General features: G+C 31.5%; 1 protein-coding gene and 1 long non-coding RNA gene across 2 annotated transcripts; both read right to left on the bottom strand.

Moving 5' to 3' along the window:
* Window positions 1-1,822: 1,822 nt before the first annotated feature.
* On the bottom strand, window positions 1,823-3,142 carry LOC105794923 (uncharacterized protein At5g23160). The gene is made up of 2 exons (XM_012624311.2): window positions 2,541-3,142; window positions 1,823-2,430 (listed from the first exon to the last, which is right to left on the bottom strand). The coding sequence occupies exons 1-2, from the start codon at window positions 2,820-2,822 to the stop codon at window positions 1,957-1,959; spliced, it is 756 nt and encodes a 251-aa protein (XP_012479765.2). The 5' UTR covers window positions 2,823-3,142; the 3' UTR covers window positions 1,823-1,956.
* A 14,995-nt stretch (window positions 3,143-18,137) lies between these two features.
* LOC128039649 (uncharacterized) lies at window positions 18,138-19,734 on the bottom strand. Its single transcript, XR_008194098.1, has 3 exons — window positions 19,669-19,734; window positions 19,113-19,199; window positions 18,138-18,318 (listed from the first exon to the last, which is right to left on the bottom strand). It is a non-coding gene; the product is annotated as an uncharacterized LOC128039649 (long non-coding RNA).
* Window positions 19,735-20,310: the final 576 nt, after the last annotated feature.

Genomic DNA, 20,310 nt, shown 5'->3' with positions numbered 1-20,310 from the left:
CTCTGTACCATCTTCCTTTTTTTGGTTCTCTTTCATTAAGCTTAGTATATACACCATCTACACATCTTAATCTTCTCTAGAAGACCCTGAAAATTTTTTTATTTTTGAGAAAATTTATAAAAATATATTATAAAACATAACTAAGGATGCATTTAATTTTAAACACTAGAGTGCCAAATCTGCCAGCTTTTGCGAATGGGGGCAGAAAAGTACCTTATGCCTCTCTTTGATGATATTTATTTATTGTACAAAGAAAAAGATCATTGTTTCTCAACTTTATTCAATTTTATAAAGCTTCCCTTTTTTTTTTTCATTCTTTTTCGTATTTATATAGTTATTATTTTATAATTTCTCTATACGCATTGGACGTGCATCCTTTACATGCGGACCTTAATAAGGCAGCACGTAACTAATCATGAGAATTTTTTCTTTTAACACTTTACCAAAAATTCCATAAAAATAGAAAATGAAAAATATTTAGAAAATAGTTCTTTTCCATAATTAATCTATCTTTTGAAAAAGTAGGTCATTTATGTATATTTAATAATATAATAAATTATTAATATAATTTATATGTACTACTACAATATTATTAAAAATACTTATATTAATATTTAAATAATAAATATATATTACAATTTATAAATATTTTATAATAAAAAAATGATTATTTTAATTATATAAATACGAGTATTTGTTTAAATCATGCCCTTCCAATCTCTTAAATGTCATTTTACACTGTTACATGTAAATTAAACGATTTGTGATTCAAACGACTGTTGATATTCTATTTTATTTTATTTTATTCAAATAACGACTTCAAAATTATGAAATGTATTTAAAACTATAAAAGGCAGACAACTTCCTATAAATTCCTAACATTTATATTATGGGAACGAAAGTTGATGTGTTTGATGTTTGGCAGCATGCATGCATGCATGCCCACTAACCCAAGCAAAGAATAATTGAAGATCAGCGATTCATCATATTTAACTCCTGCTTAAATGTCTTTGTTTTAATACCAACTTAATCAGATGTTATTCTTTTATTAGAATACTGTGATGCTATTTTCAATAATAATAAAATCTTGATCTACTACTATGTTTAATGCTGTATCTGACAGGGTAGCATGCTTTCTTAGTATTTCATATCAGATTCAATGCTTCTGAGCTCTGGATAAACACTGCCCTTATATCAGAAACTAGTTTTAAAGAGGGATAAAGCAAGGTATCCTACTCTAACATTAACATTGTCACATCATTACATAGATCAAAACTAAGAAAAATTGTTAAGATTAAATACTAAATAGAAATACTATTAACATGTTGGTATTAAAGTTAAAATTATATGCTCCCAGCCAATAGTTAACAAACAAAACAGGTGAAAAACATGCAATTCAATCTTATTGAAGCGAATTTCACTTAGGATCAGGTTCTCTTCTCTTTTTTTTCCCTGCAATTTTCTTCTTAATTACACCATTCTTTTTGACTAAAAATTCAGTATCCAATTTGATGTAGAGTTTTCTTTAGTAATTGTGGATTCTTTAACATCTGATCATTTTTTAAATTTGTGGTCTGAGTAACTTCAGCTTAAGGTACATCAAGTACAACAAAACCATACAGTATACGCATTGCAGAACTTCATTTCCCAGCCCACGTCTTGTATTTAATCCTTAATGAGTCAACAAGCAGCAAGCTGAAACGGGATTGGGTTTGTTTTTTTTTCTAATGATAACAAATATTTTGAGATTTTGTTTGTATTGCTTTCAATATCTAACCATATCTTTCGTCCCCCCAAAAAAAAAAAACAAAGAACAGGGGAATTGGAATGAAAGAATTTAATAAATAATGAATGCTCTGAAATCTTCCCCAAATAAAAAGAAAAAAAATTTACTGCACAACAAAGAAGAAACTGATGCTTGTGTATTTTGTCTGTTGCGAACAGAAATTTTTAATGTCAAAAATTGAATGCCCCTTTGCTTTGTTTCCTTTGAAGTAACCCTTCCATTATGACCTTCTTTCTGTAATAATCTTTTGACTTCTTTTCCGAGCTTTTTGTAATGCTTTCCAGGTTCTCAATAACTCCTGCAGGCTGTTGGTGGTGAGGGAGAAAGTACAGCCAAATTGATGTAAGAAGTATTGCACAAAATTTGCCCCAGAATATGGTCACTGCCAGACTAATAACAAGCATAAATATGGCATTGCTTGAACTTGAACAACTCTTCTGGATTCCTTCTTGTTTCGGTTTCATCTCTGGTTCTTGATGTTTGCTTGTTTTTTGCGTTGAGTTTGGGACTGAGTTAGGCTTTGAAACAGTACTTTGAACTCCCTCGGCAGCTGGAACCTTGTTTACTGATTCATCAGCACTTGTATCCAACAACTTACCATGGCTCCTTAATGGGATACCTTTTCTATCTTTAACCCTCTTAGCCTGTTGATAAGATAAGATATATCGATGAGTGATGATGACAGGCGGTTAATCACTTCATCAGGAAAAAAAAAAAAAGGATGAAGAACAAAGGAAAGAAGGAAAGAACTTACCAATAAGATCTCGAATACAACAGCTTTGATGACATGGGAAAATCTTTTCTTCCCGGGACGATGAACCATGATTGAATTCTCTGTATCAGAAACTGAAGAAGAAGACGAAGACTGAGTGGTTGAAGGCTTCATAATATCTGCCTTGTTTTTGACGGTGAGATACGTTAAGGCCCGACGATTTTGGGAAGGATCAACCACGACTGCTTTGGGGTCGAGCATCAAGTCCATATCAACTACGGGTCTAAAACAGAGCAAAAACTTGTTCCTCGAAACGTTCTTCATTAATTTCCTTCTTATTGTAACTGACACTTGGAGCTCAGCCGCTGGTAAAGAAATGAAGCCAAAAAAAAAAAAAAAACTGAAACGAAACAAGGAAAAGTGTGTTTTGTTGGTCTGGAAAAACAGCAGGCTTTCTACCTGAAAAAAAAAAGAGGTATTTCCAATAACCAGACTAAGACGTGATTAGTGGGGCATTATGTGGATATATATAAGGAGTAGTTGGCAGTGAAAAAGGGTTGAGGGGATTAGGGTTGGATGGGATAAAGCAACTTTGAGGGCATCTGCCCGTAAGGGACAGGTGAAAGGATATTATTATGAATCAGGGCTTTGGTGTTTTGTTGGTTGAAAAAAGAAAGATTGCAATTATGGCTTGGTTGGTGAACTCGAGAAGAAGAGGTCCGAATAGCCGTCCACCAATTCAGTGCTGATCTTATTTTAAAAAAACAAACTGTTTTTGTTGGACAGATAATGAAAAATCATGTATTTTCATATGAGTGGTTGACAATTTGGGATTGAAATTGAGCATTTCATATGTTTGAAATGAACAAGAAATCTTGAAACCTTAAAATTGACAGTTAACATATCAATTTGGGATTCTAATAGTTTGTCATGCTAATGTAGGTGTAGCAGAGATTCATTGTCAATTTGGGCTTCTTAGGCAGCAACGAATCTCTGTTACCTACTATCTCACATACCATATGCAAGAGTATTTAAAAACCCTAATTTTTTTGAAACAAATTTCTTAAAAAAAAATTGTGGACAGAAGAAGAGTTGAGAGAGAAAAAAAAAGGAGTTAATAAAGTTGAAAATTTTCTATTTGTTAGATTATTATTAAATTTGTTAAAAAAGTTTTGCTTAGATATTATATGTTAACATTTCGAGAGTGGAAAACCAGTAAATTAAGTATTTGGTAAATTTTAATTTATTATTATACGTAGATTTAAATTGCAAGTGTTTTTAACTTTTTAGTAATCAGAAGAGTAGGTAGAAAATATAAGAAATTGTAAACGATATATGGATTGTAAATGTTTTAATTTTTCCAGCAAAAAGAAATTATTAAAGTAAAAAATATGGAAAATTATAAATGTTATTTTGCCTTTTTTCCAGAATAATATAGAAAAAAATTAATATACCTAAATAATATAAAAATTGTAAATGTTGTAGGTTATTATTGTATTAATTGGTGGAATTAATTTTTTTCAAAATCGAAGTTAGAAGAGGCAAGCTCTAAGAAAAAACATAAGAAAACTTTATAATGCAATTATAGTATGGTTTTACGGTTTACTGAATAGAATAAAATGACATTTTGTGAATTTGTTTGTGACATGATATAGTAAAGTTTAGAATTTATGAAATATGATTAGTTTAAAATGGTTAGATGGATTAGGGCTAGGGTATATATTGTAATAAATACAATGCTTTATAAATGTTTTGTGTAGAGAAAAATGTTCAAGATTATTTGAACTGTGAAAAATATAAGAACTGAACAACAATGAAAGGTTGTTGGCATTTTGGTAGAAAATTAAAAAAGTATAGGATGAATCCGAACAACGGCTACGTTATTGCCCACATAATTGTTGTAAACCTCATTATGCAGGAGTTACTTTGGTCATGTTATACTGGTTTTAGGTGGGAAGTTCAGAAATACCGTTTTTTAATAGAAACATTTATATATGTTGAACATAAAGCTAGCTTCGATAGTATGTGGTTGAAGGTATCTTCCAACAAGAAAAATAGAACAAAATAGTATGAGATCTTAATCAAAGATTTTTTGAAGGTGTAAAAAATAGAATGTCGGTAATGACAATATATCACAGAGAAAAGAGAAATAAAAATAAAGAACACACAGATTTTTACGTAGAAACACTTTTGGGAAAAAACCACGGGCAGAGGAGAAGAAAATTCACTATGTCGAATTCGAATAATTACAAGAGGAGTAGACTATGTCTATTTATAAGCTTGTAAAACCATATTCTAATAGGCATGTAGTAAGATTGAAACACCTTATTCTAATCAATATCAAATAGATGGAGTTTAATAAGGTTTAAAAAACCTTATTCTAAAATAAAATAAAAGAAGTATAGTTCTATAGGGATTTTACTTTTATTTTATTTTACCACTGTATTTTATTTAAATAAGGATTCGTGTCACTTAATTCTAACAATCTCCACCTTGACAGGAATTTTCAATGAACAAGTTCTTCATCGCGAACTCTCAACGAACAAGTTCTCCACCTCTTCCATAAAACCCCTTAAGGGTTTAACTTCAACAATAAACACTAATCAAGTCTAAGCAATGCTCAAACTTGGTTATAGGAAGTGACTTAGTCATCATATCTGTAGGATTTTCATGAGTGCTAATTTTGCTCACAACAATATCACCACGAGCAATAATATCACGAACAAAATGATACCGAACATCAATGTGTTTTGTTCTCTCATGAAACATTTGATCTTTTGTAAGAAAGATGACGCTCTGACTGTCACAAAATACTGTATTGATTTGAAGGTCTTCATTGAGTTCATTAAAGAGTCCCTTCAACCAAATAGCTTCTTTACAAGTCTCAGTAATCACCATGTTCTCAGCTTCAGTGGTAGACAAAGCAACTGTAGTTTGCAAAGTGACTTTCCAACTGATTGCACAACCTCCGATTGTAAAGACATAACCTGTGAGAAATCTTCTTCTATCAAGATCTCCAGCAAAATCAGCATCAACATACCCAATGGCTCCATCTGTAGTTCTTCCAAACTGTAAGCAAACATCAGTAGTACCTCATAAGTATATTAAAATTCACTGAATTGTTTTCTAATGTTCTTTACCGGGATTCGCCATATATCTGCTAACTGCACTTACTGCATATGATAAATCTGGACGTGAACAAACCATAGCATATATGAGAGATCTCATTGCACTAGAGTATGAAATATGTGACATGTACTCAATCTCATCATCTGATTGTGGAGATAAAGCCGATGAAAGTCTGAAATGGGCTGCTAAAGGAGTACTAACAGACTTAGCATTTTGCATATTAAACCTGCAAAGAACTTTCTCAATGTACCCTTTCTGACTTAGGTACAATTTACTTACTTTTCTATCTCTAAGAATCTCCATACCAAGTATCTTCTTTGCTGGTCCCAAATCTTTCATCTCAAATTCTTCACTTAGTTGGGTTTTGACCTTTCTTATCTCTCATTTATCTTTCGCTGCTATCAACATGTCATCAACATAAAGGAGTAGATACACAAAAGAACCATCACTATTTTTCTTAAAGTAAACACAATTGTCAAAGCTACTTCTTTTAAAATCATGAGAAGTCATAAAGGAATCAAACTTCTTGTACTACTGTATTGGTGACTGTTTCAAACCGTAAATGGAATTTTTTAGCAAGTAAACATAGTCCTCTTTTTCTGAGACTGTAAAACCCTCTGGTTGTTGTATGTAAATATTTTCCTCAAGTTTTCCATGCAAAAATACAGTTTTTACAACTAACTGCTCAAGCTCCAAATCATGCATGGCCACAATACCAAGCAAAGCTCGAATCAAACTATGCTTCACAACTGGGAGAACACATCTGTGAAATCCACTCCTGGAATTTGACTGTAACCCTTTGCAATAAGTCTTACTTTATATTTGGGTTCTTCAACTCCTGGAGTCTCCTTTTTATTTTTAAACACCCATTTACAACGAACAACCTTTTTACCTTTAGGAAGTTTCACAGAATCTCATGTTTTGTTTTTGTGGAGTGGTTTCATCTCCTCTTACATAGCAAACATCCACTTTTCTGAATCTTCACAACTAACTGCCTCAGAATAATTAGATGGCTCTTGGTTTGCATCTAAATCTTTAGCCACATTTAAAGCATAAGCAACTAGATTAGCCTCGGCATACTCTTTGGATGTTTAATTTCTCTTCTAGTTCTGTTTTTGGCGATAGAGTATTATGGTGAAGAAGCAACTCTATTCTAAATTTTTGTACTGGCTTAAGTAGTCGACTCTGTTGTAGATTTTGGATTAATTTGATGTTCCACCTGATTTTGATTTTCTTTATTAGAAGAGCCTTTAAGAGATAAGTTAGGTAGCATAGCAGTTTCATCATAAACAACATCTTTGCTAATTACAACTTTTCTATTTTCAGGACACCATAACTTATACCCTTTTTACACCAGCTTTATAACCAAGAAAAACGCATTTAATGGATCTCGATTCCAATTTTCTATTATCAACATGAGCAAACACAGGACACCCAATGATCCTTAAATTAGAATAGTCAGCAGGATTACCAGACCATACCTCTTGTGGAGTCTTTTTCTCAACGGCTATGAATGGAGATCAGTTGATCAAAAAACATGCAGTAGAAGCTGCTTCGGCCTAAAATGACTTTGGTAAGTTAGCATTTGACAACATACATTGAACCTTCTCCATGATCGTTTTGTTCATTCGTTCTACAACACTGTTTTATTGTGCAGTATGACGAACTATTAAGTGTTTCACGATCTCTTCTGACTTATACAGTTTATTAAATTCATCAGAACAAAACTCTAAGCCATTATATGTGCGGAGATATTTTATTTGTTTTCCTATCTAATTTTCAATCATAGTTTTCTAAGACTTAAATGCAAAAAACATATCACTTTTCTGCTTCAGGAAGAACGCCCAAACTTTTCAGGAAAAATCATTAATAAAAGTTAGCATATAATTAGCTCCACCCATCGAAGGCACTCTAGATGACCCCCATAGATCAGAATGAATATACTCCAATGTTCCCTTCGTGTTATGGATTCCTCTAGTGAATCGAACTCTCTTTTGCTTTCCAAAAACGCAGTGCTCACAGAAATTCAGTTTGTAAATTCCTTTCCCATCAAGAAGTCCTCTTTTACTCAATTCTGCCATGTCATTCTCACTCATATGCCCTAGACGCATATGCCAAAGTTTAGTAATATCATTATCTGACAAGGAAGAGGATGCGACAACTACATCACCAGTAACAGTAGAACCCTGCAAAACATATAACTTGACAGTCTTTCTCTGTCCTTTCGTCACAACGAGGGAACCTTTGACAATCTTCAAAACCCCACTTTCAACTGTTTATTTGTACCCTTTTAAATTAAAAGTACTCAACGAAATTAAATTTCTCTTCCATTCTGGAACATGTCATACGTCACTAAGTGTTTTGACAACTCCATGAAACATATTAACTTTAATTGTTCCAACATATGCAATTCTACATGAAGCATTATTTCCTATCAAAACAACATCTTCAGACACTGTTGCGTAAGTTGTAAACCAATCTCGATTATGACTTATGTGGAAGGTGCAACCCGAATCAATGATCCACTCCTCGCTCACTTTAGAATTGTTGACAGAAATGACTAAAAGTTCACCATCGCTATAATCTTCTACAACATCAACTTTACCAGATTTTTCTAGTTGTTTTCTATTTTGATTCGCAACCTCTCTTTTGATCCTGTTTTGTAGCTTATAACACTCAGATTTAATGCGTCCTTTCTTCTTACAGAAGTTACAAGTTTTCCCTCTATTTGAAGACTTCGATCTACCTTTAGGTTTATTAACTGTAGTAGGTGAGGATCGTTCGCACTGCACCCACCCCTGAGTATATGCTTCAACAGGAATCACGCACACAAGGGTAGATTGATAGAATATAAACCTCTGGTAAAATGCCCCCCGTAACCCAGCGGATAAAGTACATTACATAGTCCGTTTTAGGGATTGGTGACTTACCTATTCCATGACGTTGGCACTAGACTTTCCAAAAGGGGTACTATCGGGTCGGGTGAATTCAATAATAAACGCTTAGTGGCATTCCAGCTTTCCTTCTCCTTTCAGGACCTATCAAGTGAGTCTCTACTCTGAATCTTGTATGTATACTGTTCATACTGAAGTATATCTATAGGAAAGTAATCAAACTGGAATCTGGAAATCATGGATAGTATAGCATGAATATGATACTTATACAACTATAAGAATAAAGTTATGATTAAATAAGATATAAGTTAGTCTACTTGAAAATAAGTTATATGGGATGTATGAAGAGTGTTATGAAAGTATGAAATTTTGGGTTTGGGATGTGTCTAGTTCGTAGAGTTTGTAATGTGTGTCGAGTCACCGCGGTGGTAAATAAAGAAGTTCGTCAGGACAATAAACACGAACTTTAATATGAAACTCTGAAGGAAAAAGTCAATGGCCATGGCATACTCTGAAGAAAAAAAAGAATCTTTGAATGACATTTTATCTAATAGGATTCTCTATGTGTCCCAGGGTGGTGATGGGAAAACCTCACTCAATGTGAGTTTAGGCAAGTCCATATCACAAACACGATAGTTTTGGGATGCCTATGTGACATCCTGTCAGCCTTTGTGGTGTACTCTAAATGAATCACCTTTATGGCGTGCTCTGATTAGATTGCTTTAGAGTGTATTCTTTAATAAGGATTTATGGCACATTCGATATAACGTTTGTTTGCCTCTGATGTGTCCCGTGAAGCCTTCCGGGACAGTGAACAAGAGACTCTATATGATTGTTTGTATGGCGTACTCTGTTTAATCTACGCGGTGTGAACTATCAAGAATGTTTGGTATGATTTGAGTCTAAATCTCTATCTCTATTGTAAGATATGATGAAATTCTTTTAGTTCTGTAAAAAGAACAACAATGTTTCATAAATCTTATTTAATTCCTAAATGACAGCGTTTCCTACTCACATGTAACACGACTCAAAATGGATTTTCTCCTTTTTAGTTCTTTAGTTTTTCATTTTTCAAACTCCTCTCATTTAGGGGAGAGCAAAATCTGATTTGATTCGAAAAATTCGATAAAAAATTCAAATTTTGAATTAAATAGTTTGAGTTAATTGAGTTATTCAGATCAATTCGAATAAAAATTAATTTTTTTGGTTTAACTTTTATGAATTACACAATTCGAGTTATCCGAAAATCTGAATAAGAAAAGTTAAAATTACGTCGTTTTGATAAATGTTTACTTTTTCTAAAGTTAAAGACAAAATTATTAAGTTTAAAGGCAAACCTACTATATGGTTTATGTAGTTAAATAATATTGTACTTTCTCTACTAGTTAAATATTTGTCCATGTAAACGCAACATTGAACATAAATAATAGGATTCGCTAACTCGACTCTAAATTTTTTGACTCGATTCGATTCGGTTCAAAAAAATTACAAATTGAGTTTGGTTGCTAAAATAGGATTCATCAACTCGACTAACTTAGAATTTTTTGACTCGATTCGACTTGACTCGATCAGATACTCACCCCCTACTCTCATTTATTATATTGGATGTTCTATTATTATTATTATTATTATTATTATTATTATTATTATTATTATTATTATTATTATTTAGTTATTGTGGGTTGTGGAGGTCTATGGGGATAGGTTTGTGTTATGGGTAGATTCGGTGATACAATGATGAAAATGAGGGGTTTTTTTTTTTTTTTTTTGCTAAATGATGGTGAGTGGTGAGCCTTGGTGAGATTGATAATGACTGGTTCAATTGAGAGAAACAAAAGTGAGGGAGTTGTGTAGCTATGGAGAAGGCAGTGTTGGCAGTGGTTTATGGAGCTTAAACAAATGCTCCAATGGTGATGGCAAAAGGAGACAGTTTAAGGTGATGATGAAGTCGAGAGAGTGGAAGAGTGTTTGTGATGGAGGGGAATGATGTGTCCAGGGTTTGATTAAAGGAGGCAAGGAGATGGTGAAGTGAGTCGTGAATGAGGGGGAGAGTGAGTATTTGGTCAACGGCATCAAATTTATGGTCCACAGAGGGCCGGGCAATAGCTGGGCCAGTAATGGGAGAGGCGACTGCTAGGACGAGAAGGAAAAGAAGTAGATGATGGGCTTTTTATTTTGGAAATTATTTATAAATGTTTAGATATATTTGGAATTTTTAGTAGTTTTTAAAGAATTATTGTCAACAAAGATTTTAAAAATATCAAAATAATATTTTAACTATAGTTGAAGGGTCAAACTAGCTATTAATCTTTTAAATTAATATGTCCCATCATTCTTTTATAGGAGAGTGACCAAAATAAAATAATTAAATAACGATAATGACTACTATATAACTTTTAAAAGTTAAGTAATAAGAATGTAATTCTAAACAAAGCTTAGGGACTACTGAAGTAGTTTATCCTCAATAAATTATCATAAATTTGTACCTTATAGAAATATCTAGCTTGCGATAGCATCAAAACTAATTACATTGAACTCTTGTGTTTGACTTGATGGCTAAAGGTTGTTCACCCATAAAACTCACTTAAGTTCAAGTTTACAAAGAAGCAAATGGTGATACATCTTTATTTGAGCAGCTCCCTTTGGACATAATATATACGTGTATAGTGTGATTTCCAAGTTTATAAAAAGAAAAATTATTTTAGTTTTTATTTAATTTCTCATTTCTTTTAACATTTGAATTAGTATTATTTGTCAAATCACATTATAAATTACGTGCATGTCATGTTAGTACTTAATTAATTTTTAAAATATAATTTTTTTAATAAATGCCTACGTCAACTATTAATTTTTTCATCCATTTTAAATCGCTTTACAAATAACATAAAATTAAAATATTTTTTCATAAAGTTTAACAACAAAACAATTCATTATTTGTTTTAAGAAAAACACTAGGAGGTAGATTATAGGCATAGCCCAATCTCACCAACACATTTGGGGGCTTGGAACGAGGTAACTTGTGATGTTACAATTCAATTATATCTAATATGTTTCTTAATTGTTAGGAATGAAAACAAATTATTAAAAAAAATCTTGTTTACCTTTACTCTTATAGATTTAGTTTATGTAGTATTATTTTATTTTTATATTTTTAATTTTTCAGATTTCGATCTTAGTGAATAATATTCATTAAATTGATTAAGTTAAATTATGTTATTTTTTAATTTTTATACAAAAAATATATTATCATAAAATACTTGCAAAAAACCAAGGCCATTTTAGTTAACGAAATTAACAATTACCATTTAATCATAATTAAAATTTTAAAATTTGAAAATATATAGATTAAAATGACCAAATTGGAGGGTATGAACTAAATTCATAATTTACACATAATACAAGACTAATAGCAAAATTTGACCTAATGAATTTAATTACTACAATTTGATCAAGATTGAAATTTTAAAATTGGAAAAATATAGAGATTAAATTTAATCATATGAAAAGTATAATCACTAAATTTAATCAAATTAGAGTATACGAACTAAATCTATAGTTTTTTGTATTGTAACACCCCTTACCCGTATCCAACACCGGAATAGGGTACGAGGCATTACCAAAACACATACACTTGTAAACGTATTTAACCGAATTATAAAATTTCATCTAAATTAAAACTTTCAAAATAATTAACATGCTTCTATAACTTTTCACAATATATCCTCAAAATATTATAATCATAATAATTAGGGCCTACGAGACCCGAAACATACTCATGCAATTCAATGTTTCATTTCCATTTCATTCAATTCGCAACTTCTCATGCTCACAATTTAAATCAATTCACTAGCAATTTCCATTTAATTCACGTACAATTCAATGACATTAAGTTCAACACTAATACGTATTTACCTTTTAACTCAACGTTTATCGATTATACCATTCAATAACACATTTATGAAATTCTCAATTTTGCAATGAAAATATCATTTTAGCTTAAATAACAACATCATCCTGGTATAAATACACTACCACTTATCCATTTACTTTAATTCATTTGGGCCCATTTGTCACTTACCATCCTTAATCAAATTAGGGAACGGTTACGGAAAATTTAGTACTTCACTTTGACTTTGCCATAGTATAACTATGGTCTTACGTATGATCACTTATCACTTGTCCCTGATCAGATAAGTGTAGTTAAGGCTACCACTTATCACTTTGTCACTTGATCAGATAAGTGTAGCTAAGGCTACCACTTATCACTTTGTCACTTGATCAGATAAGTGTAGCTAAAGCTAACACTTATCACTTTGTCACTTGATCAGATAAGTGTAGCTAAAGCTACCACTTATCACTTTGTCTCTTGATCAGATAAGTGTAATACTTATCACTTTGTCTCTTGATCAGATAAGTGTAACTAAAGCTACCACTTATCACTTTGTCTCTTGATCAGATAAGTGTAGCACTTATCACTTTGTCACTTGATCAAATAAATGTAGCTAAAGCTACCACTTATCACTTTATCCTTGATCAGAAGTACTCAAATCCGGCGTTCCGCTTAATTTGATCATTTGTTCGATTTTCGTATTTTTATTTTACTCTCATTTCAACACTAAATACATTTCATCATACATTATATAATTCATGAAATTAACATTTAACCATTAAATTTCAGCCATATGAACTTACCATTTCATTATCTTTCCACACTTGTTTCTATGCACATCACACAAGATATAAGCATATCATTCAATCATAGTTGCAAGCTAGTGTATTTAAACATAACTCTTTTTGGAACTAACCACACGATAAACCATTTCAATGCATAACTTATAAATTTAACGTGGCATAATCTAGCCACTACTTGGCCAAAGCCTAAGCATATACACCAAATATGTTAGCCAAATACACATATAGCATAAGCATTATAAGCATGGATGAGCACAACATCTATTCATGTATCAGTCTTACCAACATGTGTTAATTCCTAAACCATTCATGACATTATTTCAGGCCAAATCATATACCGAATATACCATACACACATACTATGAAACTTTATTTTCACACATGAGCTTAAACCATGACCAATAATGCACAAATATAAGCATCATATCTATTTCATCGTTTATCAATTATAATCAAGCATATGACCAATAATACACAAATCATTCATATATTTCCCAATTTTCCTCCTCCTCCTCTCCATTCCATATCCTTAATGTGTATAACACACTTAAACAACATTAGCTATAATTTCACTATTCACTCACATGTATATTCAAAGCTGTTTATCTGAGTAAGAGTCACTAAATTATTTTTATCCAGAGCTACAGAGCTCCAAATTAAGATCCATTAATTTTCCCTGAAACTAGACTCACATAAATTCTTACCATAAAATTTTAAGAATTTTTGGTTCAGCAAAATAGTACAGTTTATTCTTTAAAGTTTCCCCTATTTTGCTGTCTGACAGTTCCGACCACTTTTCACTAAAAATGAATTATCTAATTGTACAGAATTTGGATGATGTTTCCGTTTATTTCCTTTGAAAATAGACTCATTAAGGATTCTAATAATATAAATTATAACTCATAATTATTTTTCTTAAATTTTTTATGATTTTCCAAAGTCAGAATAGGGGAACCCCAAATCATTCTGACATTGTCTCAAAAAATTTATTATATCTCATGATTTACAATTCCATTTCTTACACCGTTTCTTCTATGAGAAACTAGACTCAATAAACTTTAATTTCATATTTTATTCACCCACCAATTAAATTCCCACAATTTTTGGTGATTTTTCAAAGTTATACTACTGCTGCTGTCCAAAACTACTTTAGTGCAAAATGTTGATTTCCATTTTGCCCCAAATTTCACAGTTTATACAATTCGGTTCTTTCTCAATTAACCCCTAAATTAATCTAATTTTCTCAATTAATACTTTACCTAGACATTATAAGTTGTTTCACAACTATTAAAATTCAGAATTTTCACATATAACTCTATCTTCAAACTCTTTTACTATTAGGTCCCAAACATTCACTTTCTATTCAATTCTTTCAATAAAATCAGCATATGAACAATTTAAAGCTCTAATTCCATGCTAAATCATCATATACTTCCAACATGTATTCATAGCAACTTTCAACTTCTTTCATAGAATCAAAAACTAATGAATTCAAGAAGTGGGCCTAGTTGTAAAAGTCACAAAAACACCAAAATTTCAAGAAATAATCAAGAATTGAACTTACCTGCAGTAAAAATAGGAAGAACCAGCTTAGGGAAACTCCTTACTTTGTTGCTGATTTCATGCCTTTACCGTCCAGCCCAAATAGACCTTAGGTCTATTTGCCTTTGAAGCCCTCTTCCTTTTATCATTTAAGTTATTTAATCATTTCCCATAATTTTGCATCTGTTACAATTTAGTCCTTTTTGTTCAATTAATTATCGAAACTTTAAAATTTCTTAACGAAACTTTAATACTAACTTTTTAACACTCCATAAATATTTATAAAAACATTTATGGCTCGATTTAAAATCTCTGAGGTCTCGATATCCTATTTTTTTTCTAATTATTTTAATATTTATTTCTAGTGCACTATTCACTATTTCAAAAATTTTCCTAACTTCACATTTAACTTATACTCACTAAATTAATAATATTTTCTACTCATTTGTCGAATTTAGTGATCTCGAATCACCGTTCCGACACCTCTGAAAATTCAGGCCATTACATTTTTTTTCCTCGTCGGATTTGTCGTCCAAAAACCACTGTTCCATCTAGACCCAAAATCGGGCTGTTACATGTATAGTATTAGGACTAATAGTGATTTTAACCGAAATTTTTTAGAACTCAATTTAATATGTTCTCAATTCAAATTCGAATATTTACAGTTCTTCTCTTATATATGAACTCCTTTAAATAAATAAATTTTAAAAAAAAGTGGTAAGAACATTAGCTGGCTATCTATCTAGTTCGATATTTAGACAATTGTTTAGACACACGTTTGAACAAAACACAATAGAATGAGAGAAATAAATATAAGAGATTTGTTAACGTAGTTCAAAAACAATCTTACTTTGTGGAGTCTCACTCAATGAATGATTTTATTTAACAAATTTTTTGATCACTTATTGGTTTAAGCTCAATTTACCATTACATAGAAGTAATTGCAGCCCCAACAATAAACCCGATTGTTATATATCACTCACCCCAAATAACCTCACAATATAATCAATAAAACTCTACAATAAAAAGCCTAACACAATACTGCAAAATTACACAAATAACCAGCCAAAAGAAGTCAAAAGGCACACCCTATGAGCGTGGCACAGTAGCTTATTTATAGGCTAAATTCGAGACTTTTTTCCAAATAGTCTTGATAAAGTAAAACTCTCAATTATAATATAAAGATATCTTCTTGAATTATCCCCAATAATTATCTCAAAATAAAGCTTAAAGGATAAAGATAAACCTTATGTGATAAGGCATATCGATCTCCAACTCTTCAATAGCCAAATTCGATCACCATAAGAGCTCTCTAAGATAAATCCTTCCATTATAATTATCAAATGAAATCTTCAAGTCCAAGTAAACTAACCAACTTGATCTTCAAGTAAAAAGATAAAGTTAAGATAAATATAAACTTTTGATCTCTAAGTCGTTCCACCCTTCTCCTCCTTACTCCAATTTGATCAACACCATTAAAGGATGAAATGAAACATGTTCTGAGACTCGTTTGCTTATAGAGAAAACAATCATGGAGGACCAAATCAAAAAGCCAACATCTAATAACACCTAGGTTGTCCCAAAGGTCTTGTTTGAACATGTGTTTAAACAACTAGTTAAACAGGTTGTGTCCAAAAAGGCATTTGAACAAGATTCAAGTCATCAATCTTGGACAACCTCGGTCCTAACAAAACTTATGAATGCTTAAATAATTCGGCAAAACATTAAAAATTTTAACATTCTAAAAACCCCTTTTGGTTGAAAACAATACAATTATGAGAGATTATGTGTTAAATTCTTCTTGGTAAATAAAATATAAATTATTAGTGCTAGCATAGAAGATAGTTGGATACTAGAGAGAATTGAAAAGACTTGTGTGTTAAGAGAAATAAACTGGTGTATAGACTAAATTGTAAGTATGTGAGAAATGTAGGGAAAAGTGTGAAATATAAAAGTAAAAATGATTAAATTGAATTAAAGAAAAAGTAGAGAGACTAGAAGTGTAATTTTACCAAAAGTGAACGAGAAAGAATTGTAGAGAATTTTCAAGGACAAGATGATCCTTTCTTAAATAGGATATTTATTAGAAAATCATAAAATATTAGCAAATTATGGACCATTTGATTAAATTGAAAAGTAAGAAGAAATCTTAGCTATTGGATTAAAATTATGACTAATAGATTTTAATATTATATTAATTAATTCAATAAAGACATTTTTTATGGAAACATGCAGAATTATCTTAATGCTTAATTATTCCAATGCCACCACCATTATAAATAGAAATAAAACTTCCCACTTCTTATAAGTTCGCCTTTTCTTACTAAATTCCACTAATTCATTTCAAAACCTTGAAATTTTCCATAGTCATCAAAGAGGAAAGATGAAGTATAGGTTTTGCAGAGCTTGTATAACATCTTAGAGGCAAGAGATAAGAAATTATAAATAAATAAAATTGAAAGGAAAGTGAAAGATTGTGATTAGAGTGAGAAAGGAAGAAAAGAGAAGCAAAGAAAGTGAGGTTCTAGCTAAAAGAGGAGTAAGTATTTATTGAACTCTTTTCTTACCTAAGAATTTAATTATGTTAATTGTATTAAACATTTATGATTATGTAACACCCCTTACCCGAGACCGTTGCCGGAGTCGAGCACGAGGCATTACTTAACTTATCTTACTAATTGGGAGCATAAAAATTTACTTTTGCAAATTATTTTCACTATTTACAGCAAAGCTGTCCAATTGCGCAGCAGTCACTAAATTAATTATAACTTGAGCTACGGAACTCAAAATTTAACTCCGTAAATTTTCCTTGAAACTAGACTAATATATCTTCCTACCATAAAATTTTTAGAATTTTTGGTTCAGCCAATTAGTACAGTTTATTAGTTAAAGTCTCCCCTGTTTCACCATTCGACTATTCTGACCTCTTGTTACTAAAAATAACTTTTCTCATTATAGGATTTTCATATGCTATTCCCACTTGTTCCTACAGAAAATAGACTCATTAAGGAATCTAATCATGTAAATTTCAAATCATAACCATTTTTTTACAATTTTTAATTATTTTCTAAACTCAGAACAGGGGACTCCAAAAACAGTTCTGACCCTATCTTACTAAAATTCACATATCTTAAAATATAAATTTCCTTTTGCTACACTGTTATTTTTCCATGAAAATAGACTCAACAAGCCTTAATTCCATATATCATTCATCCTCTAATTCATTTTATACCATCCTAGGTGATTTTTCAAAGTCACGTCACAGTGCTGTCTGAATTCTGTTTCTTTGCAAAATTTTACCCTTTTATGATTTCCATGCATAGTTTATCACCTAAACTTTTATAACAACAAACACTTCCATACTTAACCATTTTAGCAACCATTCATCATCAAATACTTACACATCATTCTTTATCAAGATCATAAATACAAACATTTAGAGTAACTAAATCCCTATACATGCCATAACTCAAACGTGTTTCGACATAAAATACCGAGCAGTTGTGGTTAATAGTGTGGACGATCTCCGACTTCTTTAGGATCCTTGAAGTAGCCTTGTAATACTATAAGAGAAAGAGAAATAAAAAAACGTAAGCATAAAGCTTAGTAAGTTTACTAGCAAATAAATAACAATATTTAACTTAAATAATTAAACTCAATGTCTATATCTCTAGTTTACTCTTTAGTTAATCTCATACTAGTTCTCTTACTTGTTTACTTAGAATACTTGTGTGCATAACTTACTCAACTCTTGCTGCATCGTTGAACATCAATTGATAGTATAATAAGTTCTTAAGTCTTACAACTTACCTGAGCTTGCCATTTATGCTTTAAACTGAACTTTCATGAACATGATTCGTTTACAAGCCCGTTGAGCTACATTGGAATAATAAGGATACTCGGGTCTCTTCTGATAATAACATGCCAAAGCCATGTCCCAGACATGGTCTTACATGGGATGTTCTCATGTTAGTGCCCATGCCATGTCCTGACATGGTCTTATAGGGACCTCTCATCTCGTGTTAACGCCATGTCCTGACATGGTCTTACATGGGACCTCTCGTCTCGGTGCCCATGCCATGTCCCGCACATGGTCTTACTGGGACCTCTCATGATCTTAAGGATGCCAATGCCATGTCCCAGACATGGTCTTACATGGGATCTCTTTACCCAAATGTCATGACATTCGTATCCAGTACCATCCTTATGTATCAACGGGACTTTTAAATTTTAATTCTCTATCATCTCATGCTTGGATCATCATCAAATAAATTCATAAAATAAATTCATAATTGCTGGAAATTAACAGCATTGATAATAAATATTGAAATATTGCATTTATTTACCGTAAACTTACCTCGGTACCAATTATAGCCAAATTCACCAACTTAGTCTTCAACTTTATTCTTCCCTTTGTCTACCCTCGAGTTTCGTACTTCTTGATCTAAAATAGTAAATTTAACTTATTTAATAATCACATTCATCTAAACAGCCCTCGACTCTAACTTTTTCAAAATTACAATTTTGCCCCTAAACTTTTACATAATTACATTTTTGCCCCAAGGCTCGGAAATTAAACTTCATCTCTTATTCTTATGTTTTATAACATTCTGAACATTTTTCCCTTCTATGGAAACATCAAATTCCCACTCTAACATGTACTTATGAACATTAGGTATTTTTACCGATTATGTCGTTTTACTCGTTTTTACTTAAAATCGCTTAGCAAAAGTTGTTTAACATAATTTCTAGCTTCATATTCTATCATAAAACATCAAAATAAACACTTTTCACCTATGGGTATTTTTCCAAATATAAACCCTAGGTTAAATTATTGCTAGAATAAGCTAAATTACGCTACCGAGATCTCAAAAACGTAAAGAACATTAAAAACGGGACTTGGGATCACTTACTATGGAGCTTGGAAGCTTGAAAACCCTAAATATGGCTCCCCCCCCCCCTTGCTGATTTCGTTCATATGAAGAAGATGAGCATAATTTGCCATCTTTTTCCCTTTTAATTCATTTTAATTACTAGATTACCAAATTGCCCCTAACTTAAAAATTTTCTATTTCACTTATCTCATGTCCATTTTTGTCTACCAAGTTACCAATGGTATAATTACCATATAAGGACCTCCAATTTAAAGTTTCATAACAATTGGACACCTCTAACATGTAGAACTCAACTTTTGCACTTTTTACAATTTGGTCCTTTTGACTAAATTGAGTGCCCAAACGTCGAAATTTTCGAACGAAATTTTCACGAAATCATTTTGTGAAATTGTGGACCATAAAAATATAATAAAAATAAAATTTTTCTCATCGGATTTGTGGTCCCGAAACCACTGTTCCGATAACCTCAAATTTGGGCCATTACAGATTAAGACAAGGGCTTGAAAGGTTAAATTATGTGGAAGAATATGATTCATAACTGTTAGTAAATTGACAGAAAACTAAAAACTAAAATGTTAGAAATTATGCTAAAACTGTTTTTTGGATAACAACTTTGTTTTAACTTTGAAAATTTACCAAAAATTGTAGAAATTGAGTCAA

This window comes from Gossypium raimondii, chromosome 3 (genome assembly GCF_025698545.1).
Source record: "Gossypium raimondii isolate GPD5lz chromosome 3, ASM2569854v1, whole genome shotgun sequence".
Classification (NCBI taxonomy): domain Eukaryota; kingdom Viridiplantae; phylum Streptophyta; class Magnoliopsida; order Malvales; family Malvaceae; genus Gossypium; species Gossypium raimondii.
The sequence above is the reverse complement of the archived record's forward strand: the minus strand, read 5'-3'. Positions and strand labels throughout refer to the sequence as shown.